Source organism: Apteryx mantelli, chromosome 8, assembly GCF_036417845.1.
Source record: "Apteryx mantelli isolate bAptMan1 chromosome 8, bAptMan1.hap1, whole genome shotgun sequence".
Classification (NCBI taxonomy): domain Eukaryota; kingdom Metazoa; phylum Chordata; class Aves; order Apterygiformes; family Apterygidae; genus Apteryx; species Apteryx mantelli.
Window position 1 is genome coordinate 42014285 of NC_089985.1, and position 20001 is coordinate 42034285.

At 38.4% G+C, this 20001-nt stretch overlaps 1 protein-coding gene across 1 annotated transcript in view; it reads left to right on the forward strand.

The window, feature by feature from the left end:
- LRRC7 (leucine rich repeat containing 7) overlaps nucleotides 1-20001 on the forward strand; it is a 193024-nt gene that overhangs the window by 65862 nt on the left and 107161 nt on the right. Inside the window, exons 2-3 of the mRNA XM_067300514.1 lie at nucleotides 12996-13198; nucleotides 19111-19228. Of these exons, the coding sequence (XP_067156615.1) occupies nucleotides 12996-13198; nucleotides 19111-19228 (321 nt within the window). The remainder of the gene's footprint in view (nucleotides 1-12995; nucleotides 13199-19110; nucleotides 19229-20001) is intronic.

Sequence of the window (20001 nt, forward strand, 5' to 3'; positions counted from 1 at the left end):
CTGTAGGCAGGAAGGAGGACAGAATAAAAGAAATAGGAGCTCATGGGGAAGAAATGGTTTTATTTTTCTCATGGTAAAATTAGAGATCTTCTATAGAGAGAAGGGAGGGTAAGCAGGAGGGATAAGTTTTAGGTGTGAGTAAACAATTATTAAAAGTTACTTGGAAACAAAGTTATATATTTATTCAATAAAGTTGGAGATTTTCAGTGTTTATCTAGGAGGTCATAGAAAAGAATAATTAAGTGGTAGAGAAAGCCAGTCTGATTATTGGAAATAATTATGGTACTGCATAACTTAAAAGCAAGATGCTGATGGTGGGGGGTGAGGAAAAAGGAGGCTGTGAGCCAGGACAGGGATTTGGAGGTTGGATCCATGGTTGGGATGTGAAGGGCAAAAGGGGATGTATGAAGGAGAGTGAATCAAGAAACCTGTCAAGATTAGGAAGGAAGGAAAAAGACCAGGCAGATGAGAACATACCACTCGTAGAGGACTGGAAGACCAGGAAATGCTAAATAAGATAGGTGACTATTGGGGAACAGATTATAGAAAATATGAAAGATGCCAAGAGTTGGTCAGAGAAGAGAGAAGATCAGAACCGGAGAGATCACACAAAAAGCAGTACTTTTGACATTTCGTTCGGAAGACCTGTCCTTGTAGTAACTGGAAGAGCAGAACTAGGGCCGCAGGTGATGGAGAGCTGTGGTCGGAGCCATCCTACACAAGCTGTGTGGTGAGGCAGACTTGGTAATCAAAATGAGGGATAAAAAAAGGCTTAGGATGAACTGTACATGGCAATAACATGGAGGGTGATAGGAAAAACATGTCTGTTGTAGCGCTACTCAAAACAGGGACAGTTTGATTAAAAAGTCAAGAGGAGCATCAGGAATAAGAAAGGAGAAGTCCAGCACTACCAGTGCTGCAATGGCACGTGGAGCGCATGATGAATTGGTCCCTGTAACAGCAGTCAGGAACTGTTAAGTGAAGTGATCTACATTATTGTGGCTGTGTCAAATTACTCAGTTTCTGTCTGGCCTGCATGTCCTAGTTTTCTTTTTATGAGAGCAAAGAAGCTGCAGACAAAGTGGAGTGGAGAGGAGTGCAAGCAGATTCCATTCTGGTATGGAACTGGGGCAAAGTCTACATCCCAAAGCTCAGACGCGCTCTCGCGGACTGTGATTTGGAGAGCACCTAATGAACAGTACAAGGAATATTAGGAATAATCCCAGTAATGGTGATGTTAAGGGACAGAAAGTGTCTCAAGGTAGAATTTCACGGTTAGAGAAGGTTGGCAAAAAGCTCACGTGTAATCAGAACTGTATTTTTTCTATGATTAACAAGTTTCTATTTTTGAAAAAGGAAAAGTCGTCTTGAAAAAGGAAAAGGTAATCGAAAAAAGGTTTGTGATGATGTAAAGATTTACTGTGGTGAGCAATTAACGTGCCAGTTTCTAGACATTTTGTTATATGTATTTCAAATGTAACCATGTTTGGGGGCTATGGGTATATAAATAAATAAATGTTACAACATGTTGAAAATCCACTTAATCTTTTCCCATTTTGGAGTTCAATAATATCTGCCTCACAAGTATTTAGCCTGCCTTCCAGAAATAGACGGAGCTGCAGCGTGACTGTATCATACACATGCTGCGCCAGGTAGCGCTAACAGGAGGGAAGAGAAAGGGCCCTCGTCCCATAGCAGAACTCTGTCCGGATTCTTGCAGAAGATGACTTTTCATTGTAAGTCATAGTTTTCACTAGCAATTAAAACTTTATTTTCTGACTGCAGTTTGGAGTCACATATCATTTCCTCTGGAACTTCCATTCTGCTAACTCAGCAAAACGAATAGTTTTCCTTCAGTAAGCTCCTGCTAAGCTGATGAATATGTCAGGAATAATGCAGAAGGATTGTGATGTAAACCACTGGAAAATAATCGGGTATTCTATAAGATCCTTCTCCTCTAAGAGGAAGAAATCCAGACTTAATGAAAGTTATATAGCTCATATTCGGTTTGTTTAGTTAATACATTTAGCAGGTAAATGTATTTTCTGTATTATTCTTTGGATATCAGTTCTGGCTGTCATATGGGCAACAAAATCCATTACACTATAAGGCAAGAAATAAAGCGTATTTCATACCAATTCTCATACCAGATAATCTTTTAAGCTAAAGGATAACTTCAAGTAAAAGCTGAAACGCGTCAAAGATCAAAGTTTAAATGTAAATTTCCCAGATTAAAGAGAGCAGACTTTCTAAAGAAGGCTATTTCTCTCTGTGGTTTCCTGGAATTCTCTGCTACTTAAATGTCTGCACAGTGGGCCATGAAACTGATTGTAATTTCTAGCAATTAAGAGCATAATTATTAATTTTAAGAATGTGCTAAGTGGAGCTACTAATATTCGACCAATTACTGAAATTCTGTCAGCCCCTGTATAAAAAGAATCTGAACAAAACCGGAATCTGCCATAAGGTTGTGCAAAAATCAGTCTTTAGGGAAAACGGGATATAGGTTTTAAAATCCCTTTTTTGCTGTCACAAAACTGTCTTTGTTCCTGGTGTGATCAGCATCTAAAACGAAGACCATCCAAAACCAGTTCCTCAAACTCTTTCTTAGCAATTTTGAGGCAAGACAAACAATAAACTTCAATTGAAATCAATGAAAGTCTTTGCAGAAAAGGTAAAGGATTGGGTCCTTTATTGCAAGGCATTTAAGATACGGGCATTCAAAAAATGACCGACATTTTGCAATATTAATTCTGCCCCAAATTTTACTTTTCTCTTTTGAAAATTTGCCGGCTCTCATGATGGTCAAGTCCTAAATGAGGTCACAGATCTTCTAGCAAAGACAGAGAAAATTACCTTTATAATAATTGTATACAACTTCCTGTCATTAATATTCTGCAGGAGGCAAAAGGAAGAGTTGAAATCTGATTATTCATGTTTGGTTATTAGCAGAATCTAAATGCCAACTTAAATACAGAATATTGTACTGAAAATATATTGAAGGAATTCAATTATCATGCATTAAATCTCATTTCTGGTTAAGATATGCTAGTTATCATGGCACCCTTCCCTTTGATAAGGCAGATTCACCTTTGGAAGCATTCTAGTAAGTCTGCTATTGTAGCATCACCTTTAGAAGGCCATAGTTCCTTATTTTTTTGTATCTAAAAATATTGAAAAATATTAGATATGGCTTACACAATCTGAATATTTAAATTCCGAAATTTGAGTTACCAATCAGAATGTAAAAGAAATGTGCATTATTACTCCTCTTCACCTGGCTCAAAAGTGAAATTTGAGTAGAATATGGTTTTTGCTTCTGAACATAATATGTAAAGCTGTAACTTAAAAGTGACTTCTGATGGAGAAAATGAGATAAAAAGGAGAGACATCTATTTGAAACCACAGAGTGCATTTTATCCTTTTTAAAGTTTACTAATCTGAACCTTGCAAAGAATTTGACCTTTGTTGGAAAGAACCAAAGTTTTAAATTGTTTTTCTGATGCAGGAACTGATTTCTCCCTGGCTAGCTCCAGTCAGTCCAATGTCTGTGGTGTGGGGCCTGTCTCTGAAATTCCATAGCATGCGCCCTCCAAGCCTTTCTTCTAGCTCTTTCCTCATGTCCGTCTTCTAATATTGTCTCTATTTTTTCTTCCCTTCATGCACATGACTGTTAAAATGATTTATTAGGATGAAGACTATAATTTTTTTCTACATAAAAAGTATACTCTCAATCTACAATTGTATTTACGTTAGTGGAAATGTTAGAACAGAATCACCCTTCAAGCCTGATATTTGATTTCTCCATAACAGCTTGTTATACCTAAGGGTAAAGATGGATTCAGAGTGTCTTTCTGCTTCCAGAGAGTGGATTCAAGGAAGGCTGGTGGCTGTTTGTGGCTGTGATGGGGAGGGTGGCTGGCTGGCCGAGCTGTAAGGCGCTCCAGCGGCTACCGATGGTGTGACCAACCTGTTCACACGCATTTTCCCTCCCCACCCCGCCCTGTAACACTCAGTTGTCCTGTCTATGGATAAAAAGGTAGCTATGGCTGGGAGCTCACAGGTGTGAAGTTAAATCCCATTCTGCCAGATATCCATGTAACTCAGTGCTATGGCGTGATGCAGGCATCATACAGTTAGATACAGTCATAAACGAGTCGGTCTTGTTTAAATGTACCCAGGGTTTTTTACCTTGTATTCCCATTGAAAGGAAGGCTGCAAAAACCTCACTCCTTTGGCTTTCAAAAATCTTCTGGTGTCCATCCTTCAAGGCCAGTTCGTACCCACTAGTTCTTCTGCAAGCACCTTCCTGGGATGTACGTGGCTTTCCTTTGCTGCAGGTTTACGGAGAGCTCTGTGCCCTTCCCTAGGAGAGGCTGGAGAGGACTGACTCGTTTACAGAAATCCCTGAGTTGAATTTTGGCAGTGGGTAGCAGGAACAGTCAAGTCACAGCTGGGGGTTTAAGCAAGCAGACATGCTCTGAGCTAAAGCCCATCGCATGGAGATGGCTCCTGCTGATGATGTTCTGGTGCCTCTCGCTGCCCATTCGCAGCCCGCGTGTTTAGATTCACGCCATGTGAATACGCTGTTTCCTTCTCCATCCTAGGCTCTTTATTCCCCTGTCATCCTAGTCCTTCCTTGTATCTGTGTCAATTTAAGGTAGTCTTTCCTGGACGTGGATAACCAAAATTGTGTGTTTGTTTCCGATGAGCTCTTGTTATGTCTTCTGCAAAGGCATTAATATTTCTTCCCTGCTTGGATAGCTCCAGAAAAAAACACACAAATTTTATAGGTAATATACAGTTTAAGGAAGAGGGATGCTGATTTTCAGGCAAGGAGTAGGCAGAATCAGTTGCTTGCCTTCAGTTGCTTCAGATTCAGAACTTCTTATCTGTATTGGAAACTTGTGAGAAGATGAAAAATAAGTGACCAGTGATGTAAGAGCTTACTTTACTGTAACCCTGATGTCACAAGTATGGCGTTACAGCTGTGGACAAAAAGCCTTGGCTGAACTAAAAAAATACAAACAACAAAATGGAGGTATTCACATGTGACAAAGAAGAGTAAAAACTCACACAGATGTTCGTACAAGACATTACTAAAATGATTCCCACAAAGATGTAAATAATAATAAGGCGAGCAGCATTTTTAAACAGTAAATGCCAGATGAAGAGGGCAGAGCTCATATATGCAGATATAATCTTTTAAAAAAAATTTAATATTTAAATTATTAAGTTCTGTGTTTTTTAAAGAATAGTTATACTGAAAATTCAGAGGACTCTGAGCTCTTTAAAATGCCCTAATTATTTCAGTGACCCAGATTGAAAATGGACACTGTGTAAATCATCTGAACAGCACACAAAATTAATTAAAACATATGAGAGACAACAGAGGTCCGTGTCTCTATCCAGGGGTAGGAAAATACCATTGAGGAAAGGGCTTTTGGCTGAATGAAATTAGAGGGTTATTTCTTTCTTGTCTTTTTTTTTATTTGAACCCTATGCTAAGCTTTGTTCCATTTCATATTTGTGGTCCTTATCATCAAATTTTTTCAACATGGTATATAACGTGAAATTCTGACCTATGGGAGCGAACGGGAAAACTCCCACTGCCTTCATAAAGTCAGAAGCATATCCCTTGTATCTTAAGCAGTTGTAGAAACACAAATCATGCTGAATGCTTCAGAAAAGGCTTTTGTTTCACAGAACAGATGTTTTGTGGAATTTGAAGAAAGAAGTGGTCCAACCATCAACGAGATATGGTTTAAAAAGAAGGGTATGATCTCAGGAAAAGAAACAGTAGCTGAAGAGTTTGGTCTCCAGCCTCCTCCTCTTGTGAGCACAGTCATCTCTGCTGTGTCATTGTTTGAGGTAGCATCGTGCCCTGATAGAGACAGATTGTAACAACTGGGATTGTAATTAATGAGTGTACTCAGCTGGGTGGTGGATGGTTTTTGAAGGTGTCTGCTTCGGATCTTCCTGGTGGTATGGGTCTTTGTGGACCCCTGCTTGTTGGGGGTCGTCTGTTCAGGGTATGTGAAAGGATTGCACTCTGCTTTCGTCTCTTCTGGAGATGTTGACCTCCCCAGAGAAATAAAACAGTGATGGAGAGTTTGACTGTAGTGACTGATATACTTATGATTTCTAAGCTTGAAGGATACTGAACTAATATATTAACATGTTTATGTTGTTGATTATGCTAATATTATGGGAAAGAAAAAAAGGAACAGAAAAATCGTCACCTATCTGTGATGTATGAGAAGGAACCCAGTGAAGCAGATTGTCTGCTGCTTTGAATGTAATTAATATTTTCTGAATGCCCTGGCAAATGTTACCATTATTATTCATTTTGTAATGCTGTCATTCCAGACTTCTGTGTTCTTTATTCTCAGTGTCTCTCAATACCTTTCTGGCACTACCAGATCACTTAACCTTTACAATTTCTTGAAGAGATTTTCTGAATGAAATTTCAAGGGTACAGATAATTTTATGATCAATATCTTGTCAGACAACATAGGCTGGTTGTATGATTCTTGTTACCTTGTTTTTTGTTTTTGTTTCTTTTTGGGGTAGACGCACTGAGTTTTGACCCAGGCTGTAGAGTATGGCAGTACACGAGACAGCTAAGACTTCCCTGAGACAAATAATACACACATAGGAAATACTTAAAGGAAGGGAAGAGTGACACTGAAAACTTGTTTGGTAGTAAAATTAAATCTGTAATTAATGTGCTTTGAGAAACAGAAAACAAAAAGCCATTTTAGGCTACCAATTATACAGAGACAAATTATGGAGTTTTTTACGGTAAGATTTTAACTTCATCTTTTTTCCTGTAGCACCACTTGCTGCTTGACACTTTTGAAAGACATCAAAGAATTATTGTTTGCTTCTAAGAATTAAAATTACATTCAGTACTTTAAAATTACTTATATTTTACATTGAATTTTTTGGAAGACTTTCAAGGGCTTCAAAAAGCTGAATACGGATTGAATATTTTGGACACATGCTTTGTAGTACTAGTCATGTTAACACACAGGAATCCCGTGGAACTTCTTATAGAAGAGTGGGCTTAAGGATGTACATGGTCAGTCCTGGCTGTGTAGTGGAATCAAGAAGGTGTTGAAGCAACTGGGAAGGTGATGGAGCAATTAATCCTGGAAACTATTTCCATACATATGAAGCACAAAAAGGTGACTGGGAGCAGGCAGCACGGATTTCTGAAGGGGAAATTGTGCTTAACCAACCCGATAGCCTTCTATGACAAGATGCCTGGCTCGGTGGACGAGGGGAGAGCAGTGGATGTTTGTCTTGACCATAGCAAGGCTTTCGACGCAGGCTCCCAGAACACCCTCACAGACAAGCTGATGAAGTACAGGCTAGATAGGTGGGCACTGAGGTGGGCTGGGAGCCGGCTCAAGTGCCAGGCTCAAAGGGTTGTGATCAGTTCTCCTATTTTTTCAAGATTCCCTAAGTTTGTCAGGCTACTTTGTTCCATCTTTAAATCAAAGTTTTGTGAGCTGTACTGCAATTTTCTTTGTCTCTGTCTTTAAATAGGTAAGGAGAAGATCTTTTCTCGTGATTGCTGAGAAGCAGGACTTAGTGGTTTTACTGCACAAAAGATCCATTAATTGAGAAGAGATTAAATTTTATTCTAATTATTTCCCTTAAAACTACTGTTGTTTTTTAGATTAAGGTTTTGCTTCCTAAGAGGATAAATTGCACATAATGATAATGAGATGCTAGCATGAAGCTAATAAATAGCAGTTTATATTTATGCTTGTCATGGATTCTTTAATCTAATTCAAGAAAGATTTTTTTCCAAAGCATTTACAATACAGGTTATAACATAATTTTTAATCTTATTTGGGAAAAATATATCTGCTTTTCATTTTGTTATGCTGAGTTTTTGAATAATGGTACATTTAATTTGGTTATGAATGCAGTTGTATAGAATTACTATTAATTATTAGTTAAGAAGATAATAAATTTCCTTAAGCAGAATCACAGAGAAAAAAGATTTTACATTTCATCATAGTTCTATTGCATTTGAAAAAAAAGAAACACCTCTTCCCAATGGCTGTGCAGAACAGCAGTGATCTTATAACTTTCCAAGTTGGTGAGCATGTCTGCATGTGGTCTGAAGAACATGGTTGACATTTTAGTGATCATACATGTGAAACTGAACGGACAGCTTCAGCCTTCTTGCTTTTTACATTTGTGATTTAAATCCTTTTTAGTGTGTGGTTCTGAACACAGAACGTGTGACTTGTGCTGAACAGGGACCTCTGACGTTCTGCTCTTCAGAATGTGGTTGTCTGGCCAAGTTTAACCAGGGGAAAGTATTAAGCATTAGTCTTTGTAGGAGGAGACCGGAAGACATTCTGTATCACCTGCAGGGATTAAGGAGTTTTTAAAGCATGAATATGTATAGCGACTCGACCTCCCAAAGTTACGGTTGGCTTTCTGTTGACTTTATTTGCCTGGGATTTTCTTTCCAATGATCTCGGGTAGCAATCCTCTTAGAGTACGTAACTATCAGGACAAAAGCAAAGCTTTATGAAAAATATGAAAGAATAAAATGTAGGTAAGAAAAGTGTAATTACCCAAACTGGAATTAGTCCAGGATAGGAATAAATAATACTGAAATCAATCAAGAGTTTAATTACCGTTAGTCCAGAGGGCATGAAATTTATTCCCTTCAATGGTAGCACAGCTCCTTTAACTCCGTACTGTTGCTTTCCAAAATGAATGCAAAGAACAATAAAAATCCCAGAGGATTTTTTTACAGATTTTCTGGGTTTTTGTTAGTTTCTTTTGTTTTTAATTACGCAAGGTAAATACTGAGAGCACACTGTGAACACATATAAAAACATTTCTACGCAAATACATTTAAGTTCTTGCTTTCTCCTGCTGTTCTTTTCAGGCGTGTTCTGTAGGTAGGAGTTTCTGCAGTGGAGTTACTTCATGCTGCTTCTTCCCACAAAATCTTAATGGTTCACCATAATTCAGGTTCAAATACTTTTCTTATTCTAGTATTGATCTTCTCTTAAATACAGATTGCTGATCTATCCAAATTACATTCTGTTTTTTCTGAAGAAGACGATCTTCCAATGGATCAGCAGTTAATCCCACTGAATTAATTTTATTTATCATGACAGCCAGGTTTTACTCTCTCTCTTGAGGAAGGCAAAGTAATTAAACCATTGTTGTTTATCCTCTGCATTTTTTCTTTCAATTTTTTAAAAACAATTTTCTATTGAATAAGAAATGATAGAGGTTTTTACAAACAATCAACTGCAGTAATGGAGCATTTTTGTTTACATGAGCAAATCTTTTTTTTTTTTTTTCAATGCTTTTGTTGTCGTAATTGCTATTTTTAGTACAGTTCTATCACTTCATTACCGTTTGTACCTTTTCTACCTATTCTGGTATACTGTTGTTCTGGGTTTCTATTAAAATGGAACGTCAGGTTTGTTTTATGTGTATACCTACAGGAGAGGAGAAAAATGCAAGGTTAAGTGCTTGCAGTGCCTATGGGACGAATGCTTTCTGAGTAGTTTTTGAAGTACCTATAACTGTTCCATTGTTCATTGTATTCAAATGGCTTGAAAAGCTAGAAATAATTTGATATTCCAAGGGCATTTAGTTGTTTTGTGTCAAGGTTTGAAACGTGCAGTTGCAAATGCTGCTTCCTCTGCTCGAATACAAAGAAGCTTGGCATCTTGATAGCTGATTTCATTTTTCTCATGAAATACTTGTTCTGACCAATGCTTTTACAGTTTTCATCTGTTTAGATCTTGTATACTCAAATGAGCTCTTTAGGAAGAGGCGGTGCAAACTGGTGTCAGCGGTTGTGCTGCGCACCCTGTCTCCTGGGCGCGGGGGCCGCGATGCTGGCGGCAGAGGGGCTGGGGCCAGGGGGGCTTCGTGCTGCTTCCCCGGGCGGCTCCTGCAGCTGGCTGCCTCGTGGCAGGGACGCCAGCCCTGCTACACAGGGGTGGCCCTTCACGAGGAAAGGGCAGGCCAGGCAGCCTCGGCTGCGCGTTGCACGTAGGGGACCGTGTCTGAAGGCTGCCGGCCTACGTTCCCCTAACATCTTTTCCCTTTGGCCCCTTCTGCAGCCCTGCTGATGTGGACAGCTGTTTCTTTCCCTCTTCTGACATTGCTCTGCCTCGTTTCCTTGCTGCTGCCCAGTTGTGAAGGTTTGCTGAAGTTAGCAGTTGTTGCCACCGAAGGGGATCCTGCAGTCAGGTAGAAAGTGGTGCAAGCTGAGTAATTTTAAGTAGAGATGCCCTAAGTCACTTCAAACATCCAAGTATAGACTTCATGACTGCAGAAAAGCTGATTGCATGTGGTACGCTGTTGTGGTGGCAGAGGATACAGTGTGCGTTTGGAGAGGGTGGATAAGGTGACGGTCAGCACCCTAATGTGAGTGCGAGTTGGGTTTGAGGGACAGGAGGAAGGAGGTGCGTACGGCGGCTGCAGCTGCGCTGGGCGCTGGGTGCTGCCTCTCGCTCACCAGGGCACTGGTGCCATGGGCCTCTTGCCTACTGCGCTTGCTTTGCAGGAGCGCTGGCGGCTTTTCCCACCTTGTTTAAAAAGTGACCAGTACAAATTTTTGTGAAATTCAGGAACTATAAAAGTCGGTTTCTTCCAAATTTGTTTGAAACTGGCCAGCAAGTTTTGAAGCTTTATGGAGACATACAGAATGAGTCACAAAAACCTTATTTCCAGGGGGAAATGAGGGGGAATCTTAAAAGAATCATTTCTTTATCACAGGAAATTCTGAGTGCTGATCGAGAAGCCAGACTGAGCCACAGCGTTGTGTGTGAGCTCGGAATGGGGATCTAGTATTCCTGGTGTAAGAAATTTAAATAAAGAACATTTAAATTGAAGTTCACCCATAAGTAGAGTAAATTTGAGTGGCACGTTGCATCCTCAAATTTTAGCTGGGTAGTTCTTTGTGCTTCTCTGTTCTGCAGTGAAATATACAGTTGCTAAAAGTTTTAGATTTTGTGACTTCCTAGCTTGTAAATGAATTGCTCCGTTTTTCATACTTACTGGTGTTCTGATTTTTAAATTTTCACAAATTTATATACATTGCATTACAAAGATGTTTTCATTGCATCAGCTGACTTTAATTAAGATAAAGCTTTTATGTTATATCCACAAACTTGGCATCTGGTCAAGTTGAATTACAGAATTACTTTACCTCTTATTCTGTTTAAGTTTTACCCTTAAGCCAAAATCAGTCAACAGGAAGACTGTCGTTGGCACTGCCAAATGAATAACCAGCTGCGCTGTGGTTTCACTGATGTTCGTTTCAGCTTCTTGCTATTCTTCATGTTTTGAGCGCATGAAAAATGAAAAACAGTATTTGTTCTGACAGTATTGATATGTTAATCTCACTGGGATTGCTAGAGGCAGATAAGTGCTAATAAAATTTAAACAAGGAAATATAACATTTGAATGTTTTATTTACCTCTGAAATACCAATTTATTCCCTAGTATAAAAATCACAGAGAACCATAAGCAGGGCTTATGATCCAACCAATCAAAAAATGTTTTACATTACATTTACATTTTTACATTTATATTTCAGTCAAATGATGGATTAAGTAACTTGAATGATCTGTGCTCACTCATACAGACATAGCTCAGCTCACTGCATGGGGAGTTGTCCAGGATCAGAAATGACTTGTTTCTCTTCATTATACTTTGTGAAACTGGATTTCTTGCATTTGAGACTGTTGTTACTGTTAATTGGCCTGAATACAAAGGAGAGCACAGTTTGATGCTAAGAACTATAAATTGTGCTGTTTTGTTGAAAAAGGTTACATGACTTCATTTTTTTTCTCCACTGATATTGTGCACAAATATACAGTTGCTTTTTCAGTGGCATCCTCTGAAAGAGAATCCTACTGAGCCTTGCTTTACTTGGACAAATTTTAGAAAATGGAAGATGAAGGTTTAGCCCTTCTTGGCTTTATGGTGATATGTTTCAGAACAGCCTGATTTATCTATGGTAAGGTAACATAACTTCTAAAAATGTCAGTGTTGTTCCAGATTTGGAGACTGCTTGACATGTATAAAATCTGCTTAGTGAGTGTTCTGTCAATTCAAGAGTAGTTAGTTAAAATATTTTTATTCAGCTGAAAAATAATAAGATGCAATTACATAAACCATTACTAATATGAATTAGATGTACTCATACGCATTGTGTATGCAAGGAAGATTTGCAGAACTTGACATCTAGATTAGAAGTAGTTAGGGAACAGACTGTGGTGAAATTTCCCAAAAGTTTTTTGATACAGAAAAACTAGTGGAATTTCTGCTAAATCCCTTATATTACCTTGATCTATTGAAAGTCAGATAAGATAAACAGGAATGACAGGTAAACTGTCCAGTTTGGGGTTTCTTTCTTTCTAGTTTTGTAACCAGCTAGTTTTACTTTTTCTGTGCTTATGTGGTCAAAAGGCAACAAATATATCCTAGCAATAACTGTAGAAAGCTAAGGAACTCTGTTGATGTCGGAGAAATATGTGTAAGATAGCTGTGCATGTGTCAGGGAGCATCAGACCTTCGATGACTACCACTGACCGATACGCTTCCTTGACTCACAGTCCAAACTCTGTAACGGATCAAAACATGACGTACGAAAGTTGTCTTTTTGTGCTTTGTCTGATGAAGATGTTCATACGTGTAGGATTTATGCAGCTGATTTTCAACATTAAGGAAAGCAACAATTGCATATCTGTCCCAGGGTAGCAGAATGGACGATATATTGAGATTGCTTTTGGGGATTATACTGGTAAACTTCACTTTGTCTTGTTTTGTAGAAGAGCTGATTAGGACATACAGAATGCAAATTACAGATATCCCTCAGAAAAACTATATTGATTGAACTACAATCTCGATAATATTTCTAAATGAATAATTCCAAACATGTTGATAGTTTCAGAAACCTTTTTTTTTTTTTTCCACTTTTCTTTCAGTGCACTGTTTGGACATGACAACCAAAAGGAAAATCATTGGCCGCCTGGTGCCATGCCGATGTTTTCGTGGTGAGGAAGAAATCGTCTCAGTGTTAGATTACTCTCACTGTGGCCTACAGCAGGTGCCAAAGGAGGTTTTTAGTTTTGAACGGACATTAGAGGAACTTTATCTAGATGCCAATCAAATTGAAGAGCTACCTAAGGTAATTACTGTTCTTCCTGTAACACAGAAGTCAAAGTTGTGTTCTTAAATGAACAGCCAATATGTTCTTTAACTATGAAGTAGGACTTATTCTTGCACGGGTGGCCTGCTTGCCATGGGCAGTCAGAGTTGTGACTATTAGCTGAAGAGATTTGGTTACGTTTCTGCTAATTTTTTCTGCAGCCTCTGGAGAACGCAGACAGCAGAGACACTGCTCTTGCAGATGGTGCTGCACAGGGAGGAGCAGGGCCTTCTGCCTCTCCTTGTTTCATAACGCAAGAACAGAGGACAGTCAATAAAGTCCTTGTTTAAAGGAAGTACTTTTCACACAGGAAGTAGTTAATGGTGTTCAGTACTTTGAGAGACCCAGAAGACACTAATATATGGGGCAAACTGTCTCAAATTTGGATCATCTTTGCACTGCTTTTGAAAGCACATTCTGTCAGTATAAGCTGTGTATCCTTGTGGGAGAAATGCCGGGAGTACTTGACTAATGTTTGTGTAACTGTAAACATTTTGACATGTTGTTGAGATCCTGCAGTGAGATTGCTTTAGTTATGCTTCCTGTGTGAAACTCCCTGCATAGAATCTTTAAATTTGGTCTTCCAGTGTTCAGTGTTACTGTAAGAAATTAAAAATTTCTGTAACTTAAGTGCTCTAGAATCAAAAGAGGGCAAGGTAGAAGAAGCAAAAATTAACAGTAGGTGCTAGCTACATAATGAAGCATGATGTAATCCATTCCTTAATTGAATATTTCTTAACGATAATGAAAGATGCTTACAAGTCTTTTAATTAAACATTGTTCCACTGTAATCTATTCTTCCTCGTCTCCCAGCATATTACTTATTTACATTGCACAGAGATTTTACACATTCTATTTACAAATGTAGAAAATGCACTTTTTTCCTTACATGGAGTTTCTGTAGTCAGATCTGAGTGTTCATTGCTGAAGATTGCTCACCCCATCAAGAAATTTTTTATAGCTGAGAAGTCAGATCTTCAGGTGTCAAAGAAAATGATACAGAGAGGTGACGTATCTCTCCTAGTGCCAGAAAAGACAGAAGAGCATCAAAAATTTTTTCTGCACCCATAAATATGAAAAGGAATGTGGTGGCAGTCCTTTTACTGCTAATGAATGCCTTCAGCGCTATTTTACTTTTAATCATAAAATATGGTTAACCTTGCATATTTTAATTATGCTGCTGAAGAGTGCTACAGAAGGATATGTAAAGTCTCCAATTTAGCTTGGGGTTTTTGGTATATTTATCTCAGATCACTTGAAAGTAGGTATCACCATGATATTAAGAGTTAATTGCAGTGCATAACGTAAGGCAAATATATCAAGACTTAGGACAGGAGCAATATACCATAATTATATATGAAAAACAGAGGGTGCAAGGTGAAGGGACCAACGTCATGAAGCTGGGATGAAAGTGATAGTTATCACTGTGAAAGTCACAGCTGGAATGTGAATGCTAGTGAAATCTTTGCATTGTGTTGTGATATCGAGTATTGTGAATATGTTACTTTGACACAAAACTGCAAATGAGAGCATATTTTGGAGAGATTTAAGTAAATTGAACTATATTTACACTTATCTCATTTTTCTTTGTTTATAAATCATATTTTGAAGCTAATACTATGTATTGAAAAAAATCCTTTAAATCAGTTTTAAGTTTATTTAAATGTGTCATTTTACATGGTCTTGTTGTATAAGAGAGGATTAATGGAAGAGAGTTAAATTTGCCTCCTTTATGCCATTCATAATTTTTTAATATCTTAAGCCTATTCTCCTTTATTAATCATTACCTTAAATGCAGCAGTCCAAATGATTTCATTCTCAAATTTCCTGCTTCAAATAGTTCTTTGTTACCTGTCTGTAGACCTTTCTTTTTTTCTGCTATTTAATTAATATTCTAGGTGGGAGAATGCCATCTTTTATTAAAATAGCATTATAATACCTAATATATCTTTTTATTTCACATAGCAATCTGCCTTAAGCAGAGCTTTTCTCTATATGTAAATATGAGTTCAAATAATTGCTTCCAAAGAAAATTTGCCTAGGTCAAATTTTATTTGTTATTTTACAAATGTTATCTCTGAAATTACTCATAGTATTCTCATAGTATTGTACTCATAGTATTCATTGCTACCTGGCACTCTTGAAATCAATAAATTATTTTGCAGGCCTGATATTTCTGATGTATTAAACTAATTCTGCCTATTGCTCTTTTGAATTTTTATGTTACATTTTGTGCACCATGATTTATGCTTTTTTCTGCTGTCTCATTGGAACAGTATTTCTAGGTCCTAACTTCCAGTTCATTGCCTTTTCTTTTTTTAGAGGTATCGGATTGTTCCGTAGTTGTATATTTTCACTTAAACATAGCCGAGACTTTTCTTTTATTGGCTTTTGACTTTATTATCATGAGCTACTGCTGCAAGTACATCCCTATATGTCTGAGTCCAATGAGTGTCAATGACTAATAAAAAAAGAGTATCAATTTTGATGTAGTGGAGTCATTGGCAAGCAGTAACCAGATATATAAAATATAACATAATATATATATTTATATAACATAAATAAGATGAAAATTCTTCCCAGCAGCTTTCCCTTATAAATGTTAAGTAAAATCTGCGCTAATGTGATGGACAAAATTAATTTACTTGTTAATGACTTGGGAAAAATCTGTCCATCTCTAATGATAAATTCTAGAAATAGCCACCGCTATCTTTCACCATTTGGTGAGCAGGGAAAATAGGTATCAGTAATGCTAAATATGCTCCTGAAATTAGAGACTGCAACCTCGTGCTTAATTGTCGTGCTAAGAACAAGCAATGCAGCCACTGTGTAAATGGTATTGAGGTAATCGCTAATGTACAGCTCACTTACATAAATCTGTAGGTATTATAAATTAACCGTATGTTCTTTTGCATTGCATTTGCTGTTTGAGTTATGATTTCCATGCAATGAATTGGTTAGTTTCTGAAGCTGCCAATAAGAAATGATGTTTCTGTGGTGCAGAACTGGGAAGTGTTACTTGTTTGTAATCCTGACATGAAGTCCCTCCGTTGCCAGAGCCAATCCGTCCCGCAGCTCTACCTACAGAAAGCAAAGAGCAGGAGCTTTGTGTTGTTCTCTGACGCCCTCGAAGCCGTCGGCCTCCATCTGTGTGTGGCCAAGCACTTGAGATGTGCGTAATAACGGTCCGTTGTTATAGCTTAAATCACAGCATCATTAGTTCCACTTGGTCTCCAGTCTAAAAGGAATAAAAATAATGTATGAATATACAATATGTTGATTACATGAAAATCCTGATGGCATGGCCATAAAACACTAGAAATTGAGAAGGATACCTTTTGAAAATCCACTGGCTAAGAAAATATGAGTCGTTTGGGGTATATATAAGTGTATTCCCACTCTTGTATTATTGCTGATAATGTAGTGCGTCATAAAATTACTCCAGAGAGAATATTTTTTCCAAAAGAAAATGAGTTTTTATTACCTTTCCTTGTTCATCAGTTCTGAAGCCTTGTAGCTGTTTAGAGATTGTCAAAACTTTAAGTTCCAAGGCTTCCTTGGCTTTTAATATAATTCCCTGAAAGACTGGCTAGGCACATGCACTGGAAACTTCATATTGCTGCTATAAGAGCGCTGTATACTTTGTATATGTACCAGAATTCTGCAGGTCCCCTGAGGTGAGCATTGTGGTGCTTTACAGCTGCCAAAACCCAGCAACGCAGCTACAATTTTCAAGAGCAGACCCTAGAGCAGATCCATCGCAGTACTTTTCGGTTTGTCCAAAATGCTGTGCTTCCTTTTTTTTTAAAAAAAAAAAAAAAAAAGTAGGTGCTTTCAGATGCATCACAGAAGAATCCAGAATTCCTCCTCCTCTAGAGAGCGATTTCTCCTAATTGTCATCGTCTTCCGCACGGAAACGTTTGGCTTCTCGGGGTGCAGTACTTGGTCTGGGTGTTCCTGCACACGAGACCAGGAGCTGCCGACCCCGGTGTGGAAATTGTTCCCTCCCGTACTTGCGCGAGGCAGCTGGGCCGCAGCGCTGCGTTGGGCCCTGCGCCTGCTCTTGGCCTTAGCTGGCGCCTGCGGGGAGGAGGCTGCTGTGCAGTCTTGAAAATGAGCGAATACAAAGGCATTCTGAGAAGTGTCTTTTTTCACTTTTGGTAAAAAGACCCTTTCATACTTGGTGCCAATTGTGGTCTAGTAATTCTCATTCTGAGTGTTTTTTATTCATGTAATTCTCCTTAATATCAAGGACGAATATCATGCGAGTTATTTGAGAACAGATCATCGTGAGGAAAAAGCAGGATTTGGGGGTGTTTTTGTTTTTTTAAGGATTATGATGAAAAGCGACAGGAAAAAGATGCAGTTTCAAAATCATCTAAAGTTTATTTAGACTGAAGTACTGACTGGGCATTGGCACACTGTTTGTGTGTTAATTTTCTCATCTCCAGACACTTAGCTGAATTATTTCTTTTGTTCGGATGGGCAATCGAATCATTGTGCATTATCAGATATCCTGCCAAGAAGTACATAGACTTTATTCTACTGTAGAAGGCTGAAGGAAAGAAAGACAAAACCTGCTATAAACATAGCACTAATATTTGCAGAACACCTTTGAGATGCCTGCAAAGGGAAATCATTCTTCTCTGGAACCCACAGAATTGTCTAGGGCCATCAAGTGAATTCATGTGCTCAGCAAGACCTAGGGGGATTAGTGACATTTAACTCACTTTTAAAACGAGTAAACTTTTAGAGCCTGCAGCCACAACATTGGTACCCAACCACAACGTTGGTTAAGCCCCTGCTTCAGCAGAGCGGTATGCGGGTGACTCGGGGTGGCAGGTCCCGGCGCTGGGCCAGCTGTGAGGACACTGTGCGCGTGTGCAAGCCCTGGCTGGCCCTGCAAAGCAGGCAGGCAAGTGTGACACTAAGCTGCGGGGCTCTCGGGTTTCCCCGGTGCCGTCACCGGGCAGCGTGGAGCACGGAGTTTTGGTCACTACCTACTGCCTCTAGGCAGTAAGGAAGCCGAGCGGGTAAATGGCGTTCTCCTCTCGCCTGCCAGCCGCTGGCCCTGACGAAGCTCTGAGCTCCGCCGTCGAAGAGCACACCTTGCTTGTTCCTCATGTGCAGCAGCTCTAACCTCGCACTGCAGTGCACTTAAATGCTAAATAGTTTTCCTGACTGCTTTCTTTTAACATGGCTATTTCACTGTTGCATGTTTAAGGTGTTGTATGAGATGGCGATATTTTTTGAAGAAGGCAGCCATACTAAATAGGTGCTTTCAGTGCAATGTATTGATTACTTTAGGTTGAAAAGAGGATTTGTTGTTGGACTGGAAATTCTGACATTTCAGAAAATCTGAATTAGAATGAAATACTGGAATTGAAAGTCCTGAATTTTGGGAGGATTTACAGAATACCTCGTTTGGATAATGTTAAAATATTTTGTTTCTTGAAGGTAGCAAGTTGTGTCTGCACACAGTCAGGGAATTTTAAAAATCTAATATACGATTATATTAAATTATATAATCAAATACTTTAACTTACCACAAACCACAAAAATTCTTTTTTATATGACATATTTTATGAAATAGCACGTTCCTACAAAATAATGATTGCAATAGATATGCAATTTTTGACAGAAAACTCCACAATTTTGAACTGTTCTATCACCGATCAACTGTGCTGGTTATTCATGTAGACTGTATTATGCTTGTTTAAAATACTGTGCAACCTTTAAGAATGTCTTCTCAAATAATGTCATTTAAAAATATTTTTGGATTGTTGGATTTTTATATAGCAAAGGTAGTTTTATGTTATTTATTACCTTTGTGTTAAATAATGAAACTGACTTTTTCCTGAAATGCTCTGAAGTATTTTTTTATATTACAGCAACTGTTCAACTGTCAAGCTTTACGCAAACTGAGTATACCTGACAACGACCTTTCCAGTCTGCCGACCACTATTGCTAGCTTAGTTAATCTCAGAGAACTTGATATCAGTAAAAATGGTAAGAGATCAAAAGTATGCACGTTTTAAAGAATTGTGATGATTATGTAAACAACAATAACTTCTGTTTTAGAAAAGTCTTTCCTGTCTGGCACTTTTCCAAAGGCCGGACAGATATCTGAATTTTTCCCAAAATACTGCAGGTCACTCTGCTAGCATCGTGTACCATGATGAGTTGTGACTGACAACCGTTAGAAATAGGAGTGGGGTAGCATTTTTCAGTGTACTTGTATGAACTATTCGACTTTCCCAAGTGGCTTAGTACTTACAGGACTCTTTTGGATCAAGATGTATTAACGTATCTAAGCACATCAGGCTGCAGGTAAACAGCTACCACTATTAACATTGCCAGTGACTAATTTGCTGATGTGCTTTTCCAAGGTACATATTTACATACTTATGTGCCTAAAACCCCTTGCATGTCTGTGCTTAAGTGCCTTTCTTTTGAAAATGAAATTTAGGCACTCTGGAAAATTTTATTATCAGTGTAAGCCTACAGACTTCCTGGACTGTATGTATGGACTCCAGAGGAGAAAGGGAGACCAAGAAGGAAAAGATGGGCAGTTCAAAAAGAGGCACAAGTACTAGTTAGTACAAGTGGTGTCAGTCTGTAACTCATTAAAACAGGATTTTTTATTGCAAGCTATGTTGTCTGTTGTGGTATATTTATTTGCTGCTTAAGTATCTTCTGTAAACTATGGTATTACAAATGTATATATTTTTTCATTTTATTGCTAAAGTCTGATCAGAATTTATAGTTGCATCCTGCATTAG